Raw genomic sequence first — 24510 nt, 5'->3', positions numbered from 1 at the left:
ATAATTTTAGTTAGACTGTGCCTTTTATTGTTACTCAATGTTAGTAACGCCCTGTTTTGTATCACTGTGGGATAGTGAGAAACGTCATTTCGATTCCCTTGTATGTCTGGACATGTAAGAGGAATTGACAATAAAGCTGATTGATTGATTGATTGATTGATTGATTGATTGATTGATTGATTGATTGATTGATTGATTGATTGATTGATTGATTGATTGATTGATTGATTGATTGATTGATTGATTGATTGATTGATTGATTGATGCAGATGAGCAGTAGCTCTAGTTTCAGCTCTGCGGTTCCTGGTTTCAGGAACTGCAATCTGGAAACTTGTACTTTCGGTATGATCCATATTTCCTGACAAGAGTTGAGGGTTGGAACATTGACGCACTGCAAATCAAGAGATCTCTACCTAATCTGATTAAACTCGAACTATTCTGCAAAAATAAAGAGATAAATGAAAATTCATAGTTGCAGTAAATGTGCCTCTGTATATTTTGGGATTAGAGGGACTGATAGTAGGGGTGCACCGATTGCAGTTTTCTGGCCGATCACCGATTACATATCATTTAAAAAGCTTAACCTGCCGATTCCGATTTTGGCCAATACCAATTATTTTTTTTTGTCTGAAATGTTGCTCAATGTAACAAGGAAGTTGTTGCGTTGGCAACAGTGAGGTCGCTATTGTTAAACACAGACACAACTTGGTGGGCCGGTCTGTCATTCAAACCTTTTCTCATCAGAGAGCAAAAGAGGACAGGGTTGTTTCTTAGACTTTTTCCAACCTAGATGAGATCAGTGGATAAGATCGGCTTCATATGTAAAAATATCCCAAAATTAAAGAAATCGGCGCCAATAAATCAGCTGGCTGATAAATTGGTGCACCCCTAACTGATAGCAAAATGTGTAAAACTTGTGTCATTTCAATGTTAGAATAGAACCTTATTTTGCTTCTCAGAGTAACCACCAGTCCTAAAAAGAAGCACAGGATTTTATTTGTTTTATTTATTTTTTTGGGTTGTAACGTGACAAAATACAACGGGTGTGAATAACTTTGCAAGGGACCATGGAGAGGATAGCACTGCGGCTGTGGGAAAGTGTTAATTCTTATCGCCTTGTCTCTGAGTTATTCTGTCTCCTACTGGACTCTGTGGTCAGATGTATCACATGTCACCAGACCGACAGATAGGAAGGTCTTTTGAAACCCTTCCAGAGAAAAGGGTATGGGCTATCTCCCTCTACATAAGAGGTTAATCAAGGCAATTATAAGTTAGATCAGAAGGGAGCATTTAAGCAAAACAGTGTTACACTTTATTGAGTGAGGGGTTTCTGGATGTTTGTGACCTTTTGCTACTTTACTTACTTTATAAAATCCATGTTGTTTACTACTAAAAACCTGTAGCATTCACACAGTATTTGCCTTTTTTGTTGTATCTTGTACAGCACCATTAGCATTAAAAGCTTCCTCAGAACAACAACTAGTTGAAACAATCCTCTGGCCTCTGCTTGGCAACACCATGCGACCAGTTTAAAAGGAACGCATGCTTCGAGTTCATGGCCTCTGGAAAGAGAGTAGCTCAGCTGTCATTGCAGAGACGTGTGAGGTGTGTCCTTGTGCGAGACAATCACATGAAATAATTGGGTCACGGGTTGAGGGCAAATCAAAAAGGCATTGTGGATTGTGATGTGGGAACTGTCAGGTGGACGGGGGTCTATTTTAATGAGCCAATAGCATCATTGCTTTGAATACGCAGAACTTTCACTATTTATCATAAAGTGCTTTTCCTTCACATGACCTGCAGCTAACCTGCTGGCCCGTCTGTTTTCCGCTCATCGTCAAAGGTAAGCGCAGCAATCAGACCTTTTGTCAGTAGAAAACAGCAGTCAATTGGGTTTATAGTGAACACTGCTTAGAAATCTCCAACTAGCATTGTGAAACGGAGAGAAGGCAGTGACTGCAGCCCAGGAATCTATGTAACATTATCTACAATATTTGCCTGGGTCATGTCAAGTCTGACTTTGCTTAAATAATGAAGGCTGCATTCCCTGAAACTTATACTGCCCTGGAATTTATGTATGAGATGCACGCCCAGGTCGTTACTTTTGTCAAGGTCTTTATGTGACTTTTTGAACATGGCAGGCTGGTTTTGACTTTCACCTCCAGCTACTTTCTGAATTCTCGATCGCCTAAGTCAGCCAGCGCACAAAATTATGGTTATTGATATGACAGCTGATAATGATTAACCTTTATAAAATGGTTGGCAAAGCTGCAGAGTATTTATGGTGTGAGCTCCCTTTAAGTAGTGTGCTTTTTTTGTTAAAATGTACCCTTCACTGCTAGAAAAACAAGAACAGATAACGACAAAAAAAAAAGCAGATATGAAGGCATACATTATGTTTACATATTGCAGTTTATTTGTTTCTTGCCTGGATTAATCAAACCAGCAAAAGCATGCAGCACTCAGGAAAGAATGGTGACAATGTAGTCAAATATAGCTGTACAACAGGCTCCAGGCTCCAGGCTCCACCTCAACTCTTTTTAACAACTGCCAGGAAGAGAACAGAAACTTATTTCGAAATTAACAAGATTAAATACTTGCATATAGAATTAACTCACATGGAATGCTAAAAACATCTGGGCCGCAAAATGGTTCTAATTGAGACATAAATGTAGTGAGTTCAAAATGGTTGGTGAAAGACTCTGTTTCTTCTCAGGAACGATACGCTGCTGTGATGTCTGAGGGGTGAGTAATAACCTCATAATTTCTTCACAATTAACTACAGTACTCCGAATAATACTAAAAAAAAAGAAATTCAACCTAAAGTGAGTATAAAAAAAGTGTCTGAAAAATCACTTCAAACTTTTTCTACACATAGTGTGAAGTGTATCCCGTACAGTTGAAGTGAATTCAAAGTTAAAATAAAAAAAAAATAATAATAATAAAGAATAAGACTACCCCACATTTGCAAACCCTTAAAATGAATAATTTGTTGAAGCACCTTTTGAACCAATCTTCTTAAGCACACAGCAGTAAGAGTTGTGCTAAAAATAAAGTTTGCATGTCCTAACATTGTTTATCTGCCGTTTGCATCTTTTAGTTGAAGTTGGCAGGTTTAGGTAATGGCAGGTTAAAAAGGAAGGACGGTACAGCTCTGGAGAAGGGTGCAAAAAATTCCCCAAGCATCAAACAGAAACAACTACCAAAAACTGGAATAAACATGGAACAACAGGGATGCCACAAAAAACATGTTTTCTCCTTAACTAACGAATAAGTAAGATTGACAAACTGGCCATTGATGGCAAGAATGAATAAAATTTCAATAAGGCCTGGTTGTGTTGTGCATCTTGCAACTATCTCCGGTATTTTTCACATGCTTCAACTACAGCACAGGACAGGATTCGTGTCCCTCTATGAGGACACTAAAGTCTGGCTAAAATTTTCCCGAACCTTGTGGGGGAAATATGTATGTAAATATTTTCAATTTAAGATGAAACAAAGAGAAAGGCTCCTGCCAAAAGGGCCTTTAACGAAGTCTTAGTTTAAAGTTGTACCAACTAATGCAAATAGTTTATGGCACTTTTTAGTATTTTGTTCTCAGATATGATTGTTTTTTAGTTTAATTGAATGTCTTAAATGTATGAAAAACGTTTTGAAGTAATGAATCATTGTCTCATGTTACTAAATGAAGAGGAACATGAGAATAACTGAAGGCTTCTCTCTTTTTTTCATTGCTTTATTACATGTTTAAAATGATTTAAATTTCTGTGGTATTAATTGTTTTTTTCTTTATTTTGTGATGGCTTTTGATCTTATGTGATGATGAAGACCGGTGAGTCACAATGCTATGAAATGAAATGTACATAAATTACAATGGAAAATAATTAATAGTGAATGATGCCATGTTTCTTTTTTTTTTATCATAGAGAAAGCCAAAAAGGAAATTTGCAGCCACACGTCGACTGCTAATAAAAGTAAGTCCTGTAGCTCTGAAAGCCATATTTTTCCAAAGTATATAAATGATGCCCCAACACAATCTCAGGTTTGGAGCTCTTGTTGGATGAGTGAAACATGATTTGCTTTGTTGTTTAGCTAAATGTCTCTCTTTCCCAGATATAAATAAAAACTGACATTATCTGGAAAGATATAGCTGAAAGACTAGTCATAATTTTTTAAAATAAACTCTTCGTTTCAGAGATTTGTCCACATACAAGTCTAGTTTCTTGCACTTATCCAGAGTTGGGTCCTGGAGGTAGCAACCTAAGTAGGGAGGCCCAGACTTCCCTCTCCCCAGCCACTGGGACCAGTTCCTTCAGGGGAATCACAAAGCGTTCCCAGGTCAGCTGAGAAACATAGTCTGTCCTGCGTGTCCGGGGTCTTCCTCTGGGTCTACGCCTGGTGGGACGTGTCCAGAACACCTCACCAGATGCCCGAGCCACCCCAACTGGCTCCTCTCAATGTGAAGGAGCAGCGGCTCTACTCTGAGTCCCTCCTGGAAGACTGAGATTCTCACCCTATCTCTAAGGGAGAGCCCAGACACTGTACAGACAAAAACAATCTTGACCGCTTGTGTCCGTGGCCTCAACAAAGCTCAAGGGCTGTGACATTATCATGGTGGAGGGGTTTGATTGTCCCAGAGATCTTAGGAGCTATGCTGTCAGGGCCTTCATGCCCCTGGTAGGGTCACCCAAGACAGACGGGTCCGAGGTGAGGAACCAGACAAAGTGAGGCCCAAAGACCCCTTATGATGCACACAATCACTAAAAACAGTGTTTCTTCATCCGTACGCGGGCCACCGGGGCACCAATCATGGACCCATGGAACTCAATCGGGCACAGCCCAAAGAGGACACGTGGGTCTCTCTTCCCATGGCCTCACCACCTGTGTGAGGGGCCAAAGCAGAGTGAGGTCAGGTGTGGAGTGAGATGGGTGTTGACCGAGGGCGGGGACCTTGGCAATCTGATCCTCAGCCACAGAAGCTGGCTCTTGGGACGTGAATCATATCAACACAGAGATCAAATGTTATACAATTAGGCTGGCACTTCAGCGAGTGCTAAAAAGTGAGTTGCATCTGTGTGAGTTAAATTATGTCCAGTCAAATATTTTGTTGGAAAACAAAGACGTATGTATCAGATATATATATATATATATATATATATATATATATATATATATATATATATATATATATATATATATATATATATATATATATATATATATATATATATATATATATATATATATATATATATATATATATATATACATATATATATATAGTTATTGTTGGAGCAGCATATTTAGAATGTCATACTAAATATGCTATTATGAGAAAACTGTTCATGTTGGGGGGAAAAAGCACATCAATGCTAACAATGATAAGTACCATATTCAAATCAGTAAAGGGGAGCATGTAGCAGCAAGGAACATGGATTTAGTTACTTTGATGCACTTTACAGCTCCTGTGTTTTTAGAAGTGTGCATTGTTTTGATTCAAGCCCATTTCTAAATGACACAGACTAGTATCAGCAGGAACAATAATCAAAACATTCCGGTTAAATAATGCTTTTTGAAAGTCCCAGTTAGGTTTACCAGCTCTTTAACTGTGGCCTCATTGTATCTTAGGGTAAGCTGCTGAAGAAGGCAGCTTCTATGCTGGTTGCTGAAAGTCGAGAGAAAGAACTGGAGAAAGAAAGAGTTGTGAATGAGAGCGTTCCTCCGCTGAAGCTGTCAGGACTGTCAGTCCAGGAACTCCAGGTAATCTACCGGAAAATACCGCTATCACTATTTGCGATCCTTTTGACGGCATCCTCTCCTTTTTTTCCCCACAGGAACTTTGCAAAGACTTACACCAGAAGCTGGATGTCATTGACGAGGCGCGCTACGACATACAAATTAAAGTCAACAAAAATGAGAATGAGGTACGCAGGAGGTTTGAGTCACGCTTTAATTGGTAATCATGCGCGCAGACGTCGCGGTCTTTCCTAAACGGGGACGCTTGTTTGGTAGATTGTGTCACTGAAACAGAAGATCATCGAGTTGAAGGGGATGAAGAAGCCCAGCCTGAAGAGAGTGAAGAAAACCACAGACGACATGCTGGGCGCGTGCACGGACGCCTCCAAACTCAAGAAGGCCGACTTCAAGGCAAACCTCAAGACGGTGAAAAAAGAAGACGATAAGGTAAAATGGCAAAATCCACGCCAATATAAAAAGATGACATGATTGCCCTCAATCGTTTATTTCTGTTTTCTTTTCTTCTTCAAACAGAAGGAAGAAGTCACCGACTGGCGTAAGAATGTGGAGGCCCTCTCTGGGATGGAGGGCAGGAAGAAGCTATTTAATGCAGCACAATGCAACAACGCACATATTAAATAACCAGTCATTTGCAAATGCTAACGTTACAGATCGCAATCGTTGAGTGAAATCGCATTGTGAGCGTTTGAAAAGTTTTAAATTTCATGCTGAAATGAAGCGATTATAACAATCTTTAGTCGTGTTTAAATGTAAATTATGATACCGCTGCAGGAATAATAGCCATGGTTTAATGCAAACTGAGATTGTGGTTAAAAAAAAAAAGTTTTATGTTGTGGAAGTGCAGTATTTGTAGTGGACAGACGATGGTGCGTCTCCCTATTTGTAATAAACATGAAACTGAATAAAGCACCATGACCAAATGTTTGAATTCTCACTCTTTGTCTTTACTTTTAGTTTTGAAAGATTAATCACTCAGTTTGACCATCTAGATGGCAATTTTTTTTTTTTTTACTAAACTTTTACAACTGCAGTTGTCTTAAGGCACAAAAATAACTTACTGTTCCAAAATATTGAACTTATGTCTTTCAAAATCAGATGCACAACCACATTCAGAAGATTTTCAAACGTAAGTATGACTTTCTCTGGAAAAAAAGTTACATATATATATATATATATATATATATATATATATATATATATATATGTTTTTATATCATATTGAGACTATTGTGCCCTACAGTACATCCACACACCTGGCATAGGGTGATGGGAGAGCAGTGATATACAGTTTGTTGGCTGTCAGGACAGAAGACGCTATTTTAGTTGGCCATTCACAGAAGGCAATAGGAGCTATTAAATTTGAGACTTGAGTTTAGTTCTTGTTATTTAAAGTCAGTGTCATATCATATCAACTTGTTTTCCGCAGAGATTAAATATAAGGTACGTTAATCTCTTTGTTTGTATAATGATGATGTGGCATAGATATAATCATTTCCAGATAAATTTCACCTAGTGCAGTATGGTTTAGAAAAACAAACTAAAAGTTTGAGTTTAGGTTACATTGGCATATTTAGCAGGAAGCTAAAATTTTGTTTACTGTTTAAAGTGCTGAGTAATGGCTGAGATTGCAAATTTTCAACAACAACAACAAAAAAAAATCGTAACTTGTGATGTACATTTAGTTTACACAAACTAAATCTGAATGTGACTTTGAGATAGCTGCTCTCCACTTGGACAGAGCCCGAATGGGATTCAAAAAGGAAAATCATTCCAAGTATTCACAGCACTTGAGCATGAAGTGTTACTAATTTAAAGGCTCAGCGTTAGTGTGATGGAGTTCCAAGGTCTGGATGACTCGGCTCAGCGAAACTCAGGTCAATAAAATAACTGCAGAAAAACTTCACAATACATTTTATTTGATCAAATCGGCATGAAAATAGACTGTGATCTCATACTGCAATAACCATCAAGGTAAACGAAGTAACTATCACCTGAACTGATGATAATAATAAAAGTCTAATCTTTCAATAGGAGCAAAAAAAAAAAAAACCATGTCTGAAGCGTAAGTGATAATGTTTTCTAATATCTGTGAAAGAACATTTATTATACAAAAAAAATTATAGAAAATGTCCTCACTACCTTTTTCCTTTCTTCCTTTTTTACTCACTTCATAATGTCCAATACAGACTGGTAAGAAATTAATATATTTGTTGCAGCTCAAATTAAACCAAAATAAGAATAAAACTACTTTTTTTGTTTTTTGTCTTTAAGAGAAAATCAAAGATCTCTGCGTCTCGAAGGCTACATCTTAAGGTAGTGTCTCCTTTTATGAAGTGTCTGTATTTTTTATTTTTTTATCCAAATGGGGAATTGTTTGATCTATTTTTTTTTTTAATTATTATTATTTTTTGCCTGACAGACCAAGCTGCTGAAAACAGCAGCGGTGATGTTGGAGAAGACCAAGGTGGAGAGGATTCAGCAGAAAGAAGTCACTCTCACAGAGAAAGTTCCTCCTCTCCAGCTGTCTGGTTTGTCTGTTCAGGACCTCCAGGTGAGCGCATTGGAGGAAGATTCATTTAGATGTTATGCAAACAGCTAAACCACCGTGGCGTAGGTCACATTCGACACTAGCTTTAACTGTAATCATGACAATAGAAATGATCTAAAAAATGTTTGTGGTAGCCAGTTCCCTGCAGCGTCATGCTAAACGCAATTAATTATACCGAATAACAAACGCAGGAACTTCGAGGAAAAGTTGCTGATCTCTATTTGTTTCCAGACGTTGTGCAAAGAGCTGCACTGCAAGATAGATGTGGCAGATGCAGAACGGTACGACATCGAAGCTAAGGTGGCCAAAAACATCAAGGAGGTCTGGATTCATTCCTTCATTTTGTCTAGTTTATGTGTCAATAAATTCTGTTTAGTATTTTATTTCCCCCATTAACGTTGATGATGAATGAATAGATCTGCAAAGTTCGTTTACTTGAACTACTGTTTGTCCGATGAAGAGAGTCAGTAAAAATATCAGCAGATTGAACTAAACTTGCTCTTTGTGCTTGAATTTTTACATTTGAACCCACAGATTGAGGATCTCAATCGGAAGGTCTTTGAGCTGAAGGGTAAGATGAAGCGACCAGCTCTGAAGAGAGTGAAGATCTCTGCTGACGCCATGCTGGGAGCTCTGCTGGGTTCAAAGGTTAAAGAGAGTGTGGACTTTAAAGTCAACCTCAAGACTGTGAAGAAAGAGGAGGAAAAGGTAAACGACCGTATCTTAACAGCTACAGTATCTTCGGTTATGCGAGAGAACTGTAAGACCCCATCACTGAATCAGTTCACTCAGAAATATTCACATATCGAATTTTAATTATATTTCTAACCTTTGGAAAAGAAAGTAATTTAACTGCACTTAGCGAGAATTCAAATAGTTTCCCCCATTTGTCACAATTGTGGCTAGCAATAATAATAGAGATGTCCTGATTTATTGCTTGCATTTTACTCAATTGCAAAAATCATTCTACAATGTTTTACATTTATTATTTTGTCCATATTTATATATGTAGAGTGTGTAGCATTTCTCAAAACTGCTGAGACTTTTTTTATGTTCTTTGCCTAATCAGAAGGAGGAAGTGACAGACTGGAGGAAGAACGTGGAAGCCATGTCCGGAATGGAGGGCAGGAAGAAGCTTTTCAATGCCAACCAGTAGATTTGTCTTTGTGGCATGCATGACTGTATCTGCGGTCTTTACATGCAATATTCAAAACTACTTAGATTATTAAAGAAAAATAATTGCATCAATCATCAATCTTTTTTCTTTTTTTTTGCATTAGGGTTAATTGAACTGTTTCGTTTTGTGGTTGTGAAACATTTGAACTGCTTTTATGTCCACCCTAAAACAAATGTTTCTTGACCTTAAAATGCCCGAGAATAACAAAGTTAATAAAGCGCTCTGGTGAAAACTTAAAGCTGACGCTGTAGTTCTCTTTTTTTATGCCTATTTTATGAGGCTGACAATAAACCAAGAACTTAATGTTCTTGGCTAAAAGAAGAAACAACGTTCACCTGCAGATATCTAAATCCTAAACGTCACTGCAGCACAAGACCACAGAGGCGAGAAGAGAAGAGTCTTTCTACATGTAATGATCTGTGTGTGTGTATAAATATATATATATCACCTTATTTATGCCTATTTTATGAGGCATATTTAAGGTGACTTATATTTATTGTTAAAATCTTATTCTAAATTTTTAAATGGACTTACAGTACAGACCAAAAGTTTCTCATTGAATTCAATGAGACAGTGTGTCCAAACCTTTGGTCTGTACTGTACTTATGTAAATGTGTGTATTCCTTGGTGTGTGTAAAGTGTTGCAGTGTGAATCCAGAGCCAAGCTGAAATCACATTGGCTCAGCTTACAAACCATCAAGCTTCACAGACCACCTGTCTTTGTTCCTCTGCAGGCCAAAATAAAACCGAGTTAACCTTTGGCTTTTGTCTTTCCTCAATGCAGCCTGTGCAAAGTGTTGTGAGACCACTGCCTTAATACGCAGCTGCAAATGTAAGCAAAAATTGTGACAAAATTTGCTAATGGAAAATGCACATAATCTATAAATACATATCTGTTTTACTTTGCATGGCTAGAGAAAGGAAAAAGATATTGTAAGGAAAAAACATGAGCCATTTTGAAATATTTGGCAACGAAACACCATATTTAGTTGATATTAATATCAGACGACTAAACAGATAATCTGGGATAGTCTACGTAACTTCTGGATCTCTTGAACCATGCAGTTTTCCTATAAATAAAAACACTACCAAAATGAAGGAGGTAACTCTAACTTCTTCCCTTCTGCTCCACTCCCTGACATCTTCATCGAAACTTTTCCAGCTGGCCCCGGTCTGTCACGACTCCGACCTTGACCCCCTCTAAGGACTCACTGCCATTTCCACTAATAGATGTTGCAGAAATCATGTTTAAACATACCCAAATATCTGAACCCAAGGAGCAGGCTTCATGACGCCCCCTACGCAGCTCGAATATTGCTGTGAACCCTTGCAAATGTCACTGTTGGTGGACGGACAGAGGTAGTAAAACAGATACGACTCTATTTTAGTGAGTCATTCTACTTTGGAGGAGACACTATAAATTTGAGAGATGTGTTTTGTTTTTTTCTCAGAAAGTACAAGGAGCTCCTTGAGGTTGGATCGTGAGGCAGTGTCATTGTTTGACTCAGTGAGTATATTTCCCTTGCTTTCATAGTACCTGAGAGCGACTGTCACAGTTCTTTACGTCAGAGTAGCATCTTGTTCTCTCAGGCCATTTTAGCGGGCAGCAGAGTTATTGTTTAACATTAGCAGCTGGCTGAACAGAGTCTTCTCACATGCCTGCGGATTATCTGGTCTCTTAACTGCTTTGTCACCCATGGTGAACCTCTCATCAGATATATTAACACTTGCATTGCTTTTTGACTCTTCGAAGCACATTCGCTTTAAACCTTTCCAAACAATTAAAAGACTTACAATTCAAAGAAAAATTTTGCTTTAGCGATCAAATCCATTTTTAATTTGCAGGAGTTTTTAGACTTGCGTTGAACTTGTAACAACTAATTGATGTAAAGCATGGAGAATGTACTAAAAAGGCAGTGAAGCAGCAATGTGTTTAACGACAGATTTATTTTAATGGATTTATTTTCCCCATTCCAGAGCGGCGGTTTAAGACAGCCATGTCGGACGGGTAAGTGCTATCACCTCTCGTGTGTTTTTTCCGCCGGTCATTGTGCTGTATGAGATATAAAATTATAGTATGTTTCGTTTCTCTTATGAATGTCCCCAAAGACAGGTAAGTATCAGCAATACACATTTCACTTATGTTTTGTGCAAACATAAGTACAAAACATGCACTTTATGTACATGTTTTGTAGACAGAAAGTGGGAATAAATATTATTTATGTGTGAATTACAGAAAAAATCTAAGATCTCCTCCTCCAGAAAGCTGGGGTTAAAAGTAAGAGTTTTATGTCTTCTGTGTTACTATTGCTTTTTGGTTGTGTCAAATGTTTGGCTATTTATTTAATTGATTTTATCTTCTAAGCTTATTTCATTTTCTACAGTGCAGTCTGCATGCTGCAGTGTACAGACTGCAGTATGAGAAATAATTGGTTTATGATTGACTTGAGACACACTTATTCTTAAAGGCGTACATTGCAAGCACATTTTTAAAAATGAAATCTATGCTCTTTTGCATTTGTCATAAGCATTGCATTTAAAAAAAACAACAAAAAAAATGGTGGAAAAGAGAAGATAAAGGCTCCATTTTTATGGATTTTCACTCTTAGATCAGACTTTTGGCAGTTGCTACTCAAATGCTGGAGGAGGAAAAAAGACAGAAGATGAAGGAGAAAGAAGCCGTGCTGGCAGAGAGACTTCCTCCGCTGAATCTTTCTGGTCTGTCTTTACAGGAATTGCAGGTATTTTGTTTCAATCACAAAAACGTTTACTGTCGGATTAATACCAGTCTCCCTTCAGCAAGTTACTCACTATTAAATGTACCACAATGTTATTTTCTTTTTATTAAAGGATCTGTGCAAAGAATTGCACCGCAAGATTGATATTGTCGACGAGGAACGCTACGATGTTGACCTGAAGGTTTCCAAAAACGACGTGGAGGTGAGATCATTAAGACAAAACAGCTATGCAAGACGAAGGTCAGTTCACTTATCCATGTATTTTAAGCATTAAATTAAGTATTAGTCTCCAAAATGCCACCAAAATCATTACCTTTGGCCCAATAACACACTAAAGCAATGCTTGAAATCAAACTGAGGCGAAGATCCATGTTCATTAGTGCCCTTAAAGATACACTAGTATTTTTGTACATGCTTTTAAATAATGTCACAAACTATTCCGAAACACAATTTACAGTGGTGAAATGAAATGGCGGGCTTTTTTTTTTTCTCCACTTATGCCAACATGGTTGCAATTTGAGATTTATACCACCAGATGTCTCTACATCCTACATTTTTGAAAGCAGCTGAAAACCACACAGGCATGTTCACACATCAGACATTACATGATGGAAGCAAAAAAGTAAAAAGCTTAAAATCAAAGTCAATAACTGAAGTCCATCCCATTAGAACTGCATAGCTCAACTGGGAGCATCCTGCAGCCGCACCACGGTGGGCATGATGACATCTCACAGCTTGATTGCACATTATGTGAATCTTAAATAATACCACTGAGTAATATACCTATGAAAGATGCAAACGACATTATCTTGAGCAATGATGAGGTAGTATGAGAGAATCATGTGCTCCGTTGGGCAGATTGAAAACATGAAACTGAAGATTACTGAGATCCAGAGCAAGTTCAAGAAGCCTCACCTGCGGAGAGTGAAGATCTCGGCTGAAGCGATGCTGAGCGTTCTGCTGGGCTCCAAACACAAGGAGTCGTTTGACTTCAAGGCAAACCTCAAAACTGTCAAGAAGGAAGAAGAAAAGGTGAATCTGGCTTTTATCCACCTGAATATTGTTTTTCTGTTTTGTGTTGTTTATTTTGTTAAAATGTTTTTGTCCAATTTGTTTTGTTCTCTATCAGAAAGAGGAGGTTACTGACTGGCGTAAGAATGTGGAGGCCATGTCTGGGATGGAGGGCAGGAAGAAGCTCTTTGACGCTTCTGGCAACTGAAGACAAAAACACTAGCTTTTCTGTTTTGTAATATTTCCAAATTCTGTAATAGGCACTGTTATGACATAATATTATCCGCACATTGTACTGCTGAATGCAAAGAGACACTTCAGGAAGACTCAAGGTTTAGGGAAATTATTGCCGCACCAACAATGCAGCAGAGTTGTGCTCTTTCTTCCAGCAGATGGCAGCAGAGTTCTTTAACTTTTAAGCACCTTTAGAAACTTTGGATGTTCAGAAAGGTTTGGTGATTTTAAACAATATTGTTTGCTATTTAGAAACAGTTCTCAGTTGTAACAAACTGACTTGATGTAGTACAGCTATAAAAGCAGCATTGGCCAATAAAAATGCTTTTAAAATTGAAAAAATGATATTACTGTTAGTTTCTGTATATTCAAATCCTGCACAAAAAAGGGGATTGTGTTATTTTCTATTTATATTTAGAAATCCTCTTTGAAATCATACTTGATCAAGTTTATTTTGACCTAGCATGATAAAAAATAAAATAAAATATATATATATAAATAAATCATACGCTTTGTCACTTCTGGGCTTTTAATTTAAAAAGGATTTGGTGTTTAAAAATAATTTTAATCTAACCTTACATATCACACAACTTACATTTGTCTTACAGATGCATAATAATAAATTAAAAAACAATTAAAAATCCCATTATTCAGTTGGGAAAAGTGATACTTGCTTACTAAATAGATTAATAACAATTAGATTGATATATAATGTCATGTTCATTATAAGGATTATGGCCTTCTTGGTTCCCTCAATTTTCCCTTTTATCTGCACGTTTTCTGCTCTTATATACTTCCTAAACTTTTCCATAAGCTAAGCCATAATAAAGCCAGAAATACAAAAATAAACGCGTTGAATAAAATTTAAAAAACAAAAAACGTACTTTTAGAAAATATTTCTCCTGTCTAGGGAACACAGATTCCAAAATGGAAAAAATTGGGGAAATTCTTATAAAAAAGAGAAAGAAAAAGAAACCTTTAATTCCTAGATAATTCAATGTACTTCGATTTTTTTTTTTTTTTTTTTTTTGCGTGCCTGTAAACTACATTATCAGATTTGACCTGCTCCTCTTGAGACAAACCAAGAAAGCATCGCAGGCATGTGAGGTACGAGAGATGGCATCTAAGAATGGAGAGTCTATTTCAGTGAGCCACTCACATGAGCCCTGATATCTATATATCTGCCCTCTTTCATCCCCTTGAGTCACACACAAGGGATCACTGGAGCATTGAAACCTCACTTTTACAGGTAAGAAAATATTTTTATTAAAGAAAGCAAAACAGTGTATCGGACAAAAGACACATTTTTAAAGTAGATGTAGCAGAAATAGTCTGTATTTTTACACTGAAAAGTTTGAAGATTAAAGTTTACGTTTTCTTATTTTTCATTATTTGCATTTTAGCTGCAGTTTGAAGTGATCTTCAAGTTTAGGTTCATTTCTATTTTTCAGTGTTTATAGTCAATATGGAGAAAATTACCAATGCTTTTTACCCCATCTGTCTGACATTTACAGACCTAACAAGGAGGAACTGGGAACTTCTATCATGTCTGGAACGTAAGTTCAACCCCAGAATTCCTATTCTTCACCACGTATTCACAACAATTAATCAATTTTTCTTCTTTGCACTATGGACACAAATTTTCCCCTCAACAGCCCATCGGTGAGTTCAAATGGTTTCTATGGGTTTATGTTGATTTTTTAATTTTATTTATTTATTTTTTCCAGACATGTCAACAACTAAGAGCAATGTATCCTAACAGCTTGGGCCTTTAATTCCACAAATACATTGTGAGAATTAAGAAAGCACATATAGCCAAATAGATACCAATCTACTGTATTTGGCTATAAGAAAACTGTTGGTTTTATGTTTCGCTCACTGCACAGAGATTTTTAGAAGCACACAAAAAGTGATGCACACCTCAAAAAATGTAAACTTAATCTTTTTTTTTATTTTTTATTCTGACACAGAAACCTAAGCCAAAAATTTCTGCGTCCCGCAGATTGTTCTTGAAGGTATGCCCTATATAAATAATGTCCAACTTTGCTAAAGTGTATCCACAACCATTGAGCAGAGAAAACTCTCTCTATGTTTTTTTTGTTTTTTTTTTTTTTTCCAGACCAAGCTGTTAAAGAAGGCAATGACTATGCTGGAGAATGAAAAGCAGGCCAGAATAGCTGATAAACAGAGGATCCTTGACGAAAGAAACCCAACCCTCCAACTGTCAGGCCTTTCGATGCAGGACCTTCTGGTACACTTATCACCTTTAATTTAGTATATTATGACTTTTTAAGGTTGAAGATGTAAAGAAAAATTGCATGCATTCCAGCTTGCCGATTTTTTGAATAGATCAGTTGCTGCAAATCAGTTGTTGTCTTATATATTTAATACCTGGTCATCAAACCTCAAAGTAATTAGTTATGGGTTTTATTTATATAGATGATTAAGATGTGTTCTTCTCCAAATCACTGAAAAATGTTCATTTAAAAACTCCCAGGAGAGAAGAATATTTATATACAAAAAAAAAAAAAAAATCCTTAAACCTAAGTTTACTTGATACGTCTTTCCACGTATACGTCATAAACATCCTTAAAATATATTCAGTTTATTATATAATAGAAGTAGGACATAAATCGTTTTCATCATTCTTTAACCTTTTTACATATTGTCCCTTTACAACTGCATTTTATAATACTTTTCATTAGTATGCAATGCGACAGGTCATAAAAACAAAACAGCATATAATGGCGAAGTAAAAAAATATCTGACATAGATTCACAGCTGGCCTTATGTCTGGACTTTGACTGGGCCAGTCTAACATACAAAGATGTTTTGATCTGAGTCATTTTAATGTAGCTCTAGCTGTCAGCTAATGCTTATCGTCCTGATGGGCCTCGGGCAAAAAATCCAAATCAAATTCAAATCTTTTGCAGCTGCTAAGAGGTTTTGCTCCAGAGAGTTGTTCACATCAACTCTCTTTTGCTTCCACATCTTTAATCTCCATTTTGTTGTTAGTTAACTTATATTCTCTAAGCCCAAAGTCCTTTAATGAGTCTGTTAAACAAAATGCTTCCGTCCGCAGAATCTGTGCAAAGAGATCCACCAAAAAATTGACAAGGTCGACGAAGAGCGCTACGACATTGCTAGCAAAGTGGCAATAAATGAGAAAGAGGTGAGTGATTCCAGTAAGGACAGCAACATCCACATTTATTGGGCGTTCTGGTAAAGATGCGAAAAATGCTTTGAAATATTTTCATCTTCTATTGGAAAAGCAAAAAGATCTAACATATTATTATTTATTCGTCTTGTGAAAAAGAAAAAAAAAAGGCAAATAATTGTTATTAATTTACTCACATTCTAAATAATTATTGTAAAACAAATGCAACTGAAGCATTTTCTTAATTTGGATAAGGCATTTTTGATTTTATCAGAATATCTGAATTTTTACACAATAATCCATTTCCTGGGACATAAAATATAATGTGGCAAAGAGGCCCACTATCTTGCTCATGAACTTGTTCATTAACCTTCAGAAATCAGAAAATAGCAACCAGAAAAAGAATTCCAAAAAAATCTCCAAAATTGGCCATTACGGAACCACAACAAACAGGGACATCGCGGTGTCACCGAGGCTCCATGGCAAATTCATTTTGAGCACGGTTCCTACAGACGACTTTCCTTCTCCAAAAGCATTCATCTATAAAAGACACATGCGATCTACGTACGGTGGAAATTTGAAACCTTGTGTTTTAATTGTAAAGAGGGGTTTGTGGTTTGTTTTCCACGCAGATACAGAACTTGTCTCAAAAGGTCTTTGAGCTGAAGGGCAAGATGAAGAGGCCGAACCTGAGGAAGGTGAGGATGTCTGCAGGAGCCATGCTGGGAGCCTTGCTGGGGGCGAAGGTAAAAGAGTCAGTGGACTTCAAGGCCAACCTAAAGACCGTAAAGAAAGAGGAGGAAAAGGTAAGAGTGTAGACGTCCACTTAGAGCAAAAACCCAAATGCATGCAGAAATTAATGCTAATCATAGAGGAATAAAAAATGTAATCTAACGCCGCAACATTAAGCAAGCAGTCATCCACATCTCACTGGCCTTAAAGTCCTCTCGAGTGTTTAATCAGGACAAACTGATTCATATTTTCTGCTCTGACGACACAGAAAGAAGAAGTCACTGACTGGCGTAAGAACGTGGACGCCATGTCTGGGATGGAGGGAAGAAAGAAGCTGTTTGATGCTGCCCAGTAGATTTGGTGATCAGTGTCACTTTGATCGCTGGCGTAAATTAAGAAACGTATAAAGGCTGACACTGCTTGGGTTTGGAAGTGACAAAGGTGACGATGGAAACTTTGGGATCATTTTTGTTGAGTACACATGAATGTATCATCAGTCTCTGCTCTATTAAGTAATATTACCTCACTATTTCACCCCACCTCTTCTTTGTCTTCTTTGTCATTGACTTTAAAAAGAAAAACCTATAAATTTAAAACAGTCTTAAGATTGTCCTAAAAATCTTATTCTCCTTTAATTTTGGGGGGGGACTGAAAGGACAGTGCATATTTATTTTTTACAGCAGTTCAGGCTGTGACTAGCCGATTGTGTTTCAACCCTGAGGTGCTTACCCTTGAAATTATATGGAAAATGATTGTGCATTTTTGGAGATAAACCAGTCTTATGATTTAAGTCTAAAAGTACATGTGAAGCTTATTCAGAATGCTACTGTTTTTATTGAGAACACTGACAGAATATCAGTATATCCTCAAAAATACTTGCAGTATCTTCACTGTATTTTCAAGGAGTCTTACATAAAATGCTTTAATTCACACATTAGAACTGTTTTATAGCAATATGGCCAACATTGTTGTGGGAAAACCAGTTTTTTGCTCCCTACAAAAATCTTAATAAATCACATCCTTATTTCTGTCTTTGTCTGCTTCGTTACACAATCATTCGTAGACGTTTTTTTTAAGCCTGTAATAAATTGCATTTATGAGACTATCGCATACACAGAGTACTTTACATACATGCTGTATCCACTAACGTTTAAAAAGTCTCAATTCCCATTGCTGTCAGTGATTTTGCATTTTTAGGGGAAATATGGCTGTCTTCCAATGATGTGACTAATAAAAACTGCAAGAAAAATTGCTGGAGGCTAAAGGGTAAGTTGGCAAGTGACATGTAGGCTGGTGTCTTGTTAGCAACTTTTAGTTCAGGACAAAATTCGAAAGGCTATTCCAAGATCTTTTAAGGAGCCTCTGACGTGTGGCAAGCATCTGTTGCTCTCAATTCAATTCAAAAATATTTTATTGATCCCAAAGGAAAATGAAATGTTAATTTTAATATTATTTGAGGTTCTTCAACTAGTAGAGGCTGATGACTGCATGCAGGAAGGATCTCCTGTAGTGGTATGCATTAGAACAAATCTGAAGAAGCCTCTGACTGAAATATATAGTATGACAGACTAATGAAGCGGATGCTCTGAGTTGTCCATAATTTTGTTAAATATCTACTTAGCCATTACTGTGTCAAACTACGTTTTGCTGTGACTGCAGCTGCAAATCTTTAACGGTATGATAGCTCTGGAATTAAATATTTACTTGAAGCCGTTTTATTACAACTTTGATCAACTGCCTTGTCCCTGCTGAAGAACAACCTCCCTAAAAGATGGCGCCTATCCCCAGCGGTCATCAAGGAAGAGGCATGGTACACCCTGCCCTAGACAGGATACCAGTTCATCACAGATGTCACAACGTTAATAAATATATTTTTTCAGTACATGTTGAAAGATCGATTTAACAGTTAAAGAAAAAGGGTTCAGAAATTGGAAACATTTTAGATTTCTGGAACTTCTGACCTAATGTTTATGCGAATCTGAGCACAATTTCTCAGCCTTTTCTACATGTCATTGTTTTATGTATTAGTAAGTTTAGCTATTTCATTTGAAAGGTTATATGAATGTTTGTTCATGTGTTTATATTAAATAAAAAGCCCGATTTCTCCTCCTCCAGCTAAATCTTTCTGAAGTCGGGGTCTGTATGTTGAATATATTGGCTTTTCTTCGTTGTAAGTTAAGGAGGGTCTGCCCCGGGCGCCATTGTCGCTAGTACTGACATGACTATAAATGTACTGTACTTCTACTTCTACAGACAAGATTGTAAATATCTTTACAGAATCGCATTAACCCTCTAACTCAGGGGTCTCAAACTCCAGTCCTCGAGGGTCGCAGTGCTGCAACTTTTAGATGCGCCTCTGCTGCTCCACACCTGAATAGAATAATTAAGGCTCTGGAGAACTGGTCTACACAAGGTGGAGGTAATTAAGCCATTTCATTCCAGTGTTTTGTACCTGTGGCACATCTAAAAACTGCAGGACTCGAGGCCTGGAGTTTGAGACCCCTGCGAAAAACTCATGGAAACAAGAAACAAAAAACAAATATGTTCACAGTGCGGCAGCTGCGACCTCCTCTTCCTCTTGCTCTCTGTTCTCCTTCCCCTACTGCGAGCTTGCCTGAACCGTTTTTTTCCCCCTCCTAATATGGGCATAACAGACACCGGAGGGAACGCCCACAAGGGGGTGACACAGCTCTCCGATTGGACGACCGCCACATTACTCACTAACGCACCGAGCGGACGTTGCTGTGGCCTGTCGATTCTTGTCAACATTTCTGTTGGGGGTTTTTAACTCCACCGGGGTAAGGTGATACATTTTACTTAACACAATTCGACTGTTTCTGGTAAAGATTAGAAATTACATGCATACACCGGCCATGTTGCTTTCCTAAATGGCTGTGCAGCATTAACTGTGCCGGTGTTTTGTTTATCTGTGCTACTGATAGAACACCGGGTCACCCATCCTTTTAGCTACACCGTTCATCAGTATTGCTCATGTTATGGATGGGACCGAAACTATTGTTTTGATTCTCTTTTTCAATAAGGATAATTGTTGAACCGATGTCGACCCCTTCAGCAGGTTTCTATTTTATCTAGCGTCGACTCTAAGAAGTTCTCACTACTTGTAAATTGAGATCACCCACCTGTGATGTATGATTATTTTTTTTAAACCTTTCTTTCACCAGATGAAAACCCATTGAGATCTCAAGACCTCTTTCTCAAGAGTGATAAGGGGAGCAAATGCATAGAAATACACATTAGAAATATATAAAATAAGAACAATCAAAAAATAAAGTGCAGCAGTTGTAACAATAATTATTAAAAAAACAATGCAACTTAAAATTGGAAACACAGGCACTGTTGACAGAATATCCCTTGTCTGTTTTTAAAAAATTGTCAGCCGCACCCAGCTTTGTTTTGTTTCCATTAAGTAATATGCATGACATGACTCCTCTGCTTCTAGTTCTTCGGATGTCTAAGTACAGACTGGTTCTGCTGAGGCATGGCGAAGGGGCCTGGAACAAGGAGAACCGCTTCTGCAGCTGGGTCGACCAGAAGCTGAGCGAGGAAGGGGTGAAGGAAGCCCGGGACTGCGGCAGGCTTCTCAAGGAGCAGGGATACAAGTTCGACTTGGTGTTCACCTCCCTACTCAGCCGCTCCATCCACACGGCATGGCTGGTGTTGGAGGCCATGGGCCAGGAGTGGGTCCCCGTCGTCAAGTCGTGGCGGCTTAACGAACGCCACTATGGAGCCCTGATCGGACTCAACCGGGCAGAAATGGCTCTGCAGCACGGAGAGCAAAAGGTGAAGCTGTGGAGAAGGAGCTATGACATCACTCCGCCTCTGATTGATGAGTCCCACCCCTATTATATGGAAATCTACAACGACCGCAGATACGCCACTTGCGACGTGCCGAAGGAGAACCTCCCCCGAGCGGAGAGCCTGAAGGAGGTTCTGGACAGGCTGCTGCCGTACTGGAACAGCACTGTGGTCCCAGAGATCCTGAAAGGCAAGACAGTCCTCATTTCTGGTCACGGAAACAGCTGCAGGGCCATCCTTAAACACGTGGAAGGTATGGAGTATGCCACTGTGTTGAGCTTTTCTTTCCTTTTCTTTTTATAGATATAGTGAAATCATCTTCTTCAAAGATCACCGATGCTCATCAGAGCCACTGAACAAGGAAGTACATCAAATATTTCAGGTCCAAAAATGGAAGCTTGAACTTGTGCAAAAAGGTCAGCAAGTTTATGTTACGTTTAAGTGTAATATGAAATCCATGCTGACCTTTTGCTACACTTGTAAGTGTTAGAGTTTGAGGGGGCCACGTCTCATTCATCAGCTTCAGTATTCATAATCATCATTCATTTTTACAGGACCTTACCCCTATCAAAATGGTTGTCGGTTTACTAAAATGGTCGTTAGTTTGTGCGCAACGCAACACTGACTGTAGTTGACGAAGAAACATTGTAATAGATGAACTGTGAACCGACAACAATTTACCACGTGAATCGTTTCAATCAATCGACTTCTTTCAACAGGTGTTTCGGACGAAGATATCGCCAACGTGACTTTACCCACCGGGGTACCTGTGCAGCTAGAGCTGGACGAGAACCTCAAACCAGTGAAACCTCGCCAGCTGCTGGGAGACCAGGCCAAGATTCAGGCCGCCATTAAAAAGGTGGAGGACCAGGGCAAGGCTAAACAAGCGACTTGACCACGTGCACACACACACACACACACTCACACACACCGTCTTCACTGCCTGGATTATTACATCCGGCGAAAAGCCACAATCTTAAGCAGACTTGAATTATTCTGTATAGCAATATTAGCCAATAATAATAATAATAACAACAACAACTCATTGCAGTTGTGAGGTTCCCAGGTCTCAGTGTTGCACTTGCAACAATGTGTGATTGTCGGCTTAAACAGGATACACTGGAAATGTGGGAGATCAGGAAAACAATGTGTACTCTGAAAGTTTTAGCAAGCTGCTGGACTGTGTTTTGTGTGTAAATGTTGAGTGGAAAACTCTGCTCCTTGTCTTTGCTGCCTATTTGTTGACCTTAACTTATTTACTTATTCTTTTCTACAGAAAGTAATGAAGTAAAAACAAAACCTGCGAAAGCTCCTATTAGTTTTCTAAGTATATATTGCTGTTACATTAGGACTCATTTCCTTTTTTTTTTTTTTTTTTTTTTAAATCTGTGTTTTTGGTATTTAACCTGCTTTCTGTTACAGAGCGTCAGATAGTCTACTTATTTATTAAATGACGCTCGATATATTGCTAAAATATGCCATTGCAATCCCACATTTGTAGATATAATCATACATTTGAATTGCACACAGTGGTTTATACAGGGTTGTTTACCTCTGGTACAAAACAAAAATGTGGATTGGACTTCTGCGACTCACGCATACATTGGTATGAACTGGTTGTGATCTGCACTTTTAGTAAGAAGGTTTTCAAATTTACCTTGCTGAATGTGCCAACTGCGAAAAGTAAGTCTTATTTTGTGCAAATATAATTGGTTAATGGAAGAATCGTTAATGTTTTCAAGTCAAAAATGTGAGTAATGGTACAAAGTGTGTGTACTCATTGTCGTAAAGCAGAACCCTGTTTATTTTATGCTGTCTCATATCTCTAGTTTGTGGGTGTAATTTGTGCAATAGCTGTATTTTTCATGTTGTGTTTCGCCGTCACTGTTGCTTCGTGCCCCTGAATTGCTTTGTCACAACAGGAAAAAGACAATTTGCAAACACTTGAGTGTTGGCAGCACTGATGTTTCGTAGTTTCAGATCATTTCAATCCCACAGATGTTACTGGATGAACGGTTACCATGTAATATAAAAGTTCTAATTTTCGTTAATGTATATTTGTGTTTTTTTGTTGTTTTTTTTTTAATGTTTTTTTGCTGAGCTTTGTCACATCAGGTGTATATTTAATTTATGGTGAGGCAAATCATACTGGAAACAGATCAGAAAAGGATTTGATTGTTTGGGTCGATCATATCATTCCAGTCGCTTACCGAATCCAAAGTATAATAAACGACAGTGGGATACAACACGTGAACCCAGACCAGTGCAATCATTTCTGTATAAACAAACCCTTCTTTTTTTCCCCCCCAAGGCACAAAGGAAGTCTTCACATGCTGGTTCTTTGTATTTACTTTACTTTAAAAAAAAAATTAAAATAAATTCAACCAATAGTAAAATGAGTGAATGGATAGTTTAACTGGGAGTGTCTCAAAAAACTCAATTTTTATGGACGCAAAGCGATGCAACTGGTCCGATGTTTGGAACAACGAATGTGACAAGAGTTATTATGAGTGACCTTTTACATCTGGACAATTCAGTCGCATTACTGAATACAAACTTGAATTTTATGGGATTTTGTGTAACAGAGAAAAACAAAGTAGTGAATAGTTATTAATTGGACAGACTGGGCCTTTGCACGACATAAATATTCTATCTAAGCCATTTTACTGCAGCTCTGGCTCTGCAAAGTGAGCCTCTGCTCCTGATTCAAGTCTTTGCACCTTCAACCAACTCTCTGTGAATTATGCATTATTAAGCGACATCTATCCTCTCCTCAGCTCTGATAGCATGTGTTTGAGGTGACGAGCAGCTTCCAGCATTTTGCTTCCACGTCAAAACATTCCAGTTGCGGACTTTTTTTGATCAAATCGTTTTCTTTTACTCTGTACCCTCTTCACGCTCTCTTCTTGCCACTCCATCCATTGTCGACATCCGGGTTACACCCTGCACAGGCTCCCAGTCCGTCGCTGGACAGCCGCTCTCCCACAAAGTCCAGATCTGTCCTCAGATTCCCAGCTTAACAGACTTTAAAGGTGCGGTAACTTCAGAAAGCAATGAAATGCACTGGCTTGTATTTTGTGGCATCTCTCCAAATGGCCAAATTACAAATGTGAGCTAGAGTGTTAAAGATTTATAAACAAGTCATACTTTTCACTTCAACTATACACAACTAAGACAAATACAGTTCCGTTTTTTTTTGTTTTTTTTGCTTGAATCTTGACAGAAGATATTCAGGAGACATTAATGTTTAATGAATTCATGACAAATGCATCCACAAAACCTCATATTTTAGGTTTGTACAAATAACACCTGTCGTACTCGATACATAAACTACTGCAGC

At 38.0% G+C, this 24510-nt stretch overlaps 5 protein-coding genes across 8 annotated transcripts; all 5 read left to right on the top strand.

Annotated features, from left to right (window-relative positions):
• Positions 1-1690: 1690 nt before the first annotated feature.
• Positions 1691-6681, top strand: LOC122835779 (troponin I, slow skeletal muscle-like). Its single transcript, XM_044125107.1, has 8 exons — positions 1691-1843; positions 2717-2745; positions 3829-3832; positions 3927-3974; positions 5629-5760; positions 5835-5924; positions 6013-6183; positions 6271-6681. The coding sequence occupies exons 2-8, from the start codon at positions 2735-2737 to the stop codon at positions 6376-6378; spliced, it is 564 nt and encodes a 187-aa protein (XP_043981042.1). The 5' UTR covers positions 1691-1843; positions 2717-2734; the 3' UTR covers positions 6379-6681.
• A 429-nt stretch (positions 6682-7110) lies between these two features.
• On the top strand, positions 7111-10227 carry tnni4b.2 (troponin I4b, tandem duplicate 2). 3 transcript variants are annotated; one of them, XM_044125111.1, is made up of 8 exons: positions 7164-7197; positions 7789-7819; positions 7944-7947; positions 8029-8070; positions 8177-8308; positions 8537-8626; positions 8840-9013; positions 9375-10227. In XM_044125111.1, exons 2-8 carry the CDS (start codon positions 7809-7811, stop codon positions 9459-9461), a joined length of 540 nt encoding a protein of 179 aa, XP_043981046.1. In that variant the 5' UTR covers positions 7164-7197; positions 7789-7808; the 3' UTR covers positions 9462-10227. The 3 variants fall into 3 exon arrangements, with proteins under 3 accessions (XP_043981048.1, XP_043981046.1, XP_043981047.1); XM_044125113.1 differs by lacking the exon at positions 7789-7819 and having other exon boundaries at positions 7111-7197; XM_044125112.1 differs by lacking the exons at positions 7789-7819; positions 7944-7947 and having other exon boundaries at positions 7166-7197.
• A 706-nt stretch (positions 10228-10933) lies between these two features.
• Positions 10934-13846, top strand: LOC122835781 (troponin I, slow skeletal muscle-like). Of its 2 annotated transcripts, none has more exons than XM_044125109.1 (7): positions 10934-10989; positions 11460-11490; positions 11715-11760; positions 12092-12223; positions 12333-12422; positions 13079-13252; positions 13350-13490. In XM_044125109.1, exons 2-7 carry the CDS (start codon positions 11480-11482, stop codon positions 13437-13439), a joined length of 543 nt encoding a protein of 180 aa, XP_043981044.1. In that variant the 5' UTR covers positions 10934-10989; positions 11460-11479; the 3' UTR covers positions 13440-13490. The 2 variants fall into 2 exon arrangements, with proteins under 2 accessions (XP_043981044.1, XP_043981045.1); XM_044125110.1 differs by having other exon boundaries at positions 10939-10989; positions 11719-11760; positions 13350-13846.
• Positions 13847-14637: 791 nt separating this feature from the next.
• Positions 14638-18378, top strand: LOC122835780 (troponin I, slow skeletal muscle-like). Its single transcript, XM_044125108.1, has 8 exons — positions 14638-14714; positions 14980-15021; positions 15121-15127; positions 15436-15480; positions 15585-15716; positions 16548-16637; positions 17255-17428; positions 17623-18378. Exons 2-8 carry the CDS (start codon positions 15011-15013, stop codon positions 17707-17709), a joined length of 546 nt encoding a protein of 181 aa, XP_043981043.1. The 5' UTR covers positions 14638-14714; positions 14980-15010; the 3' UTR covers positions 17710-18378.
• A 1644-nt stretch (positions 18379-20022) lies between these two features.
• On the top strand, positions 20023-23419 carry bpgm (2,3-bisphosphoglycerate mutase). Its single transcript, XM_044125106.1, has 3 exons — positions 20023-20152; positions 20815-21423; positions 21890-23419. The coding sequence occupies exons 2-3, from the start codon at positions 20823-20825 to the stop codon at positions 22063-22065; spliced, it is 777 nt and encodes a 258-aa protein (XP_043981041.1). The 5' UTR covers positions 20023-20152; positions 20815-20822; the 3' UTR covers positions 22066-23419.
• Positions 23420-24510: the final 1091 nt, after the last annotated feature.

This window comes from Gambusia affinis, linkage group LG08 (genome assembly GCF_019740435.1).
Source record: "Gambusia affinis linkage group LG08, SWU_Gaff_1.0, whole genome shotgun sequence".
NCBI classification, from domain to species: Eukaryota; Metazoa; Chordata; class Actinopteri; order Cyprinodontiformes; family Poeciliidae; genus Gambusia; species Gambusia affinis.
The sequence above is the reverse complement of the archived record's forward strand: the minus strand, read 5'-3'. Positions and strand labels throughout refer to the sequence as shown.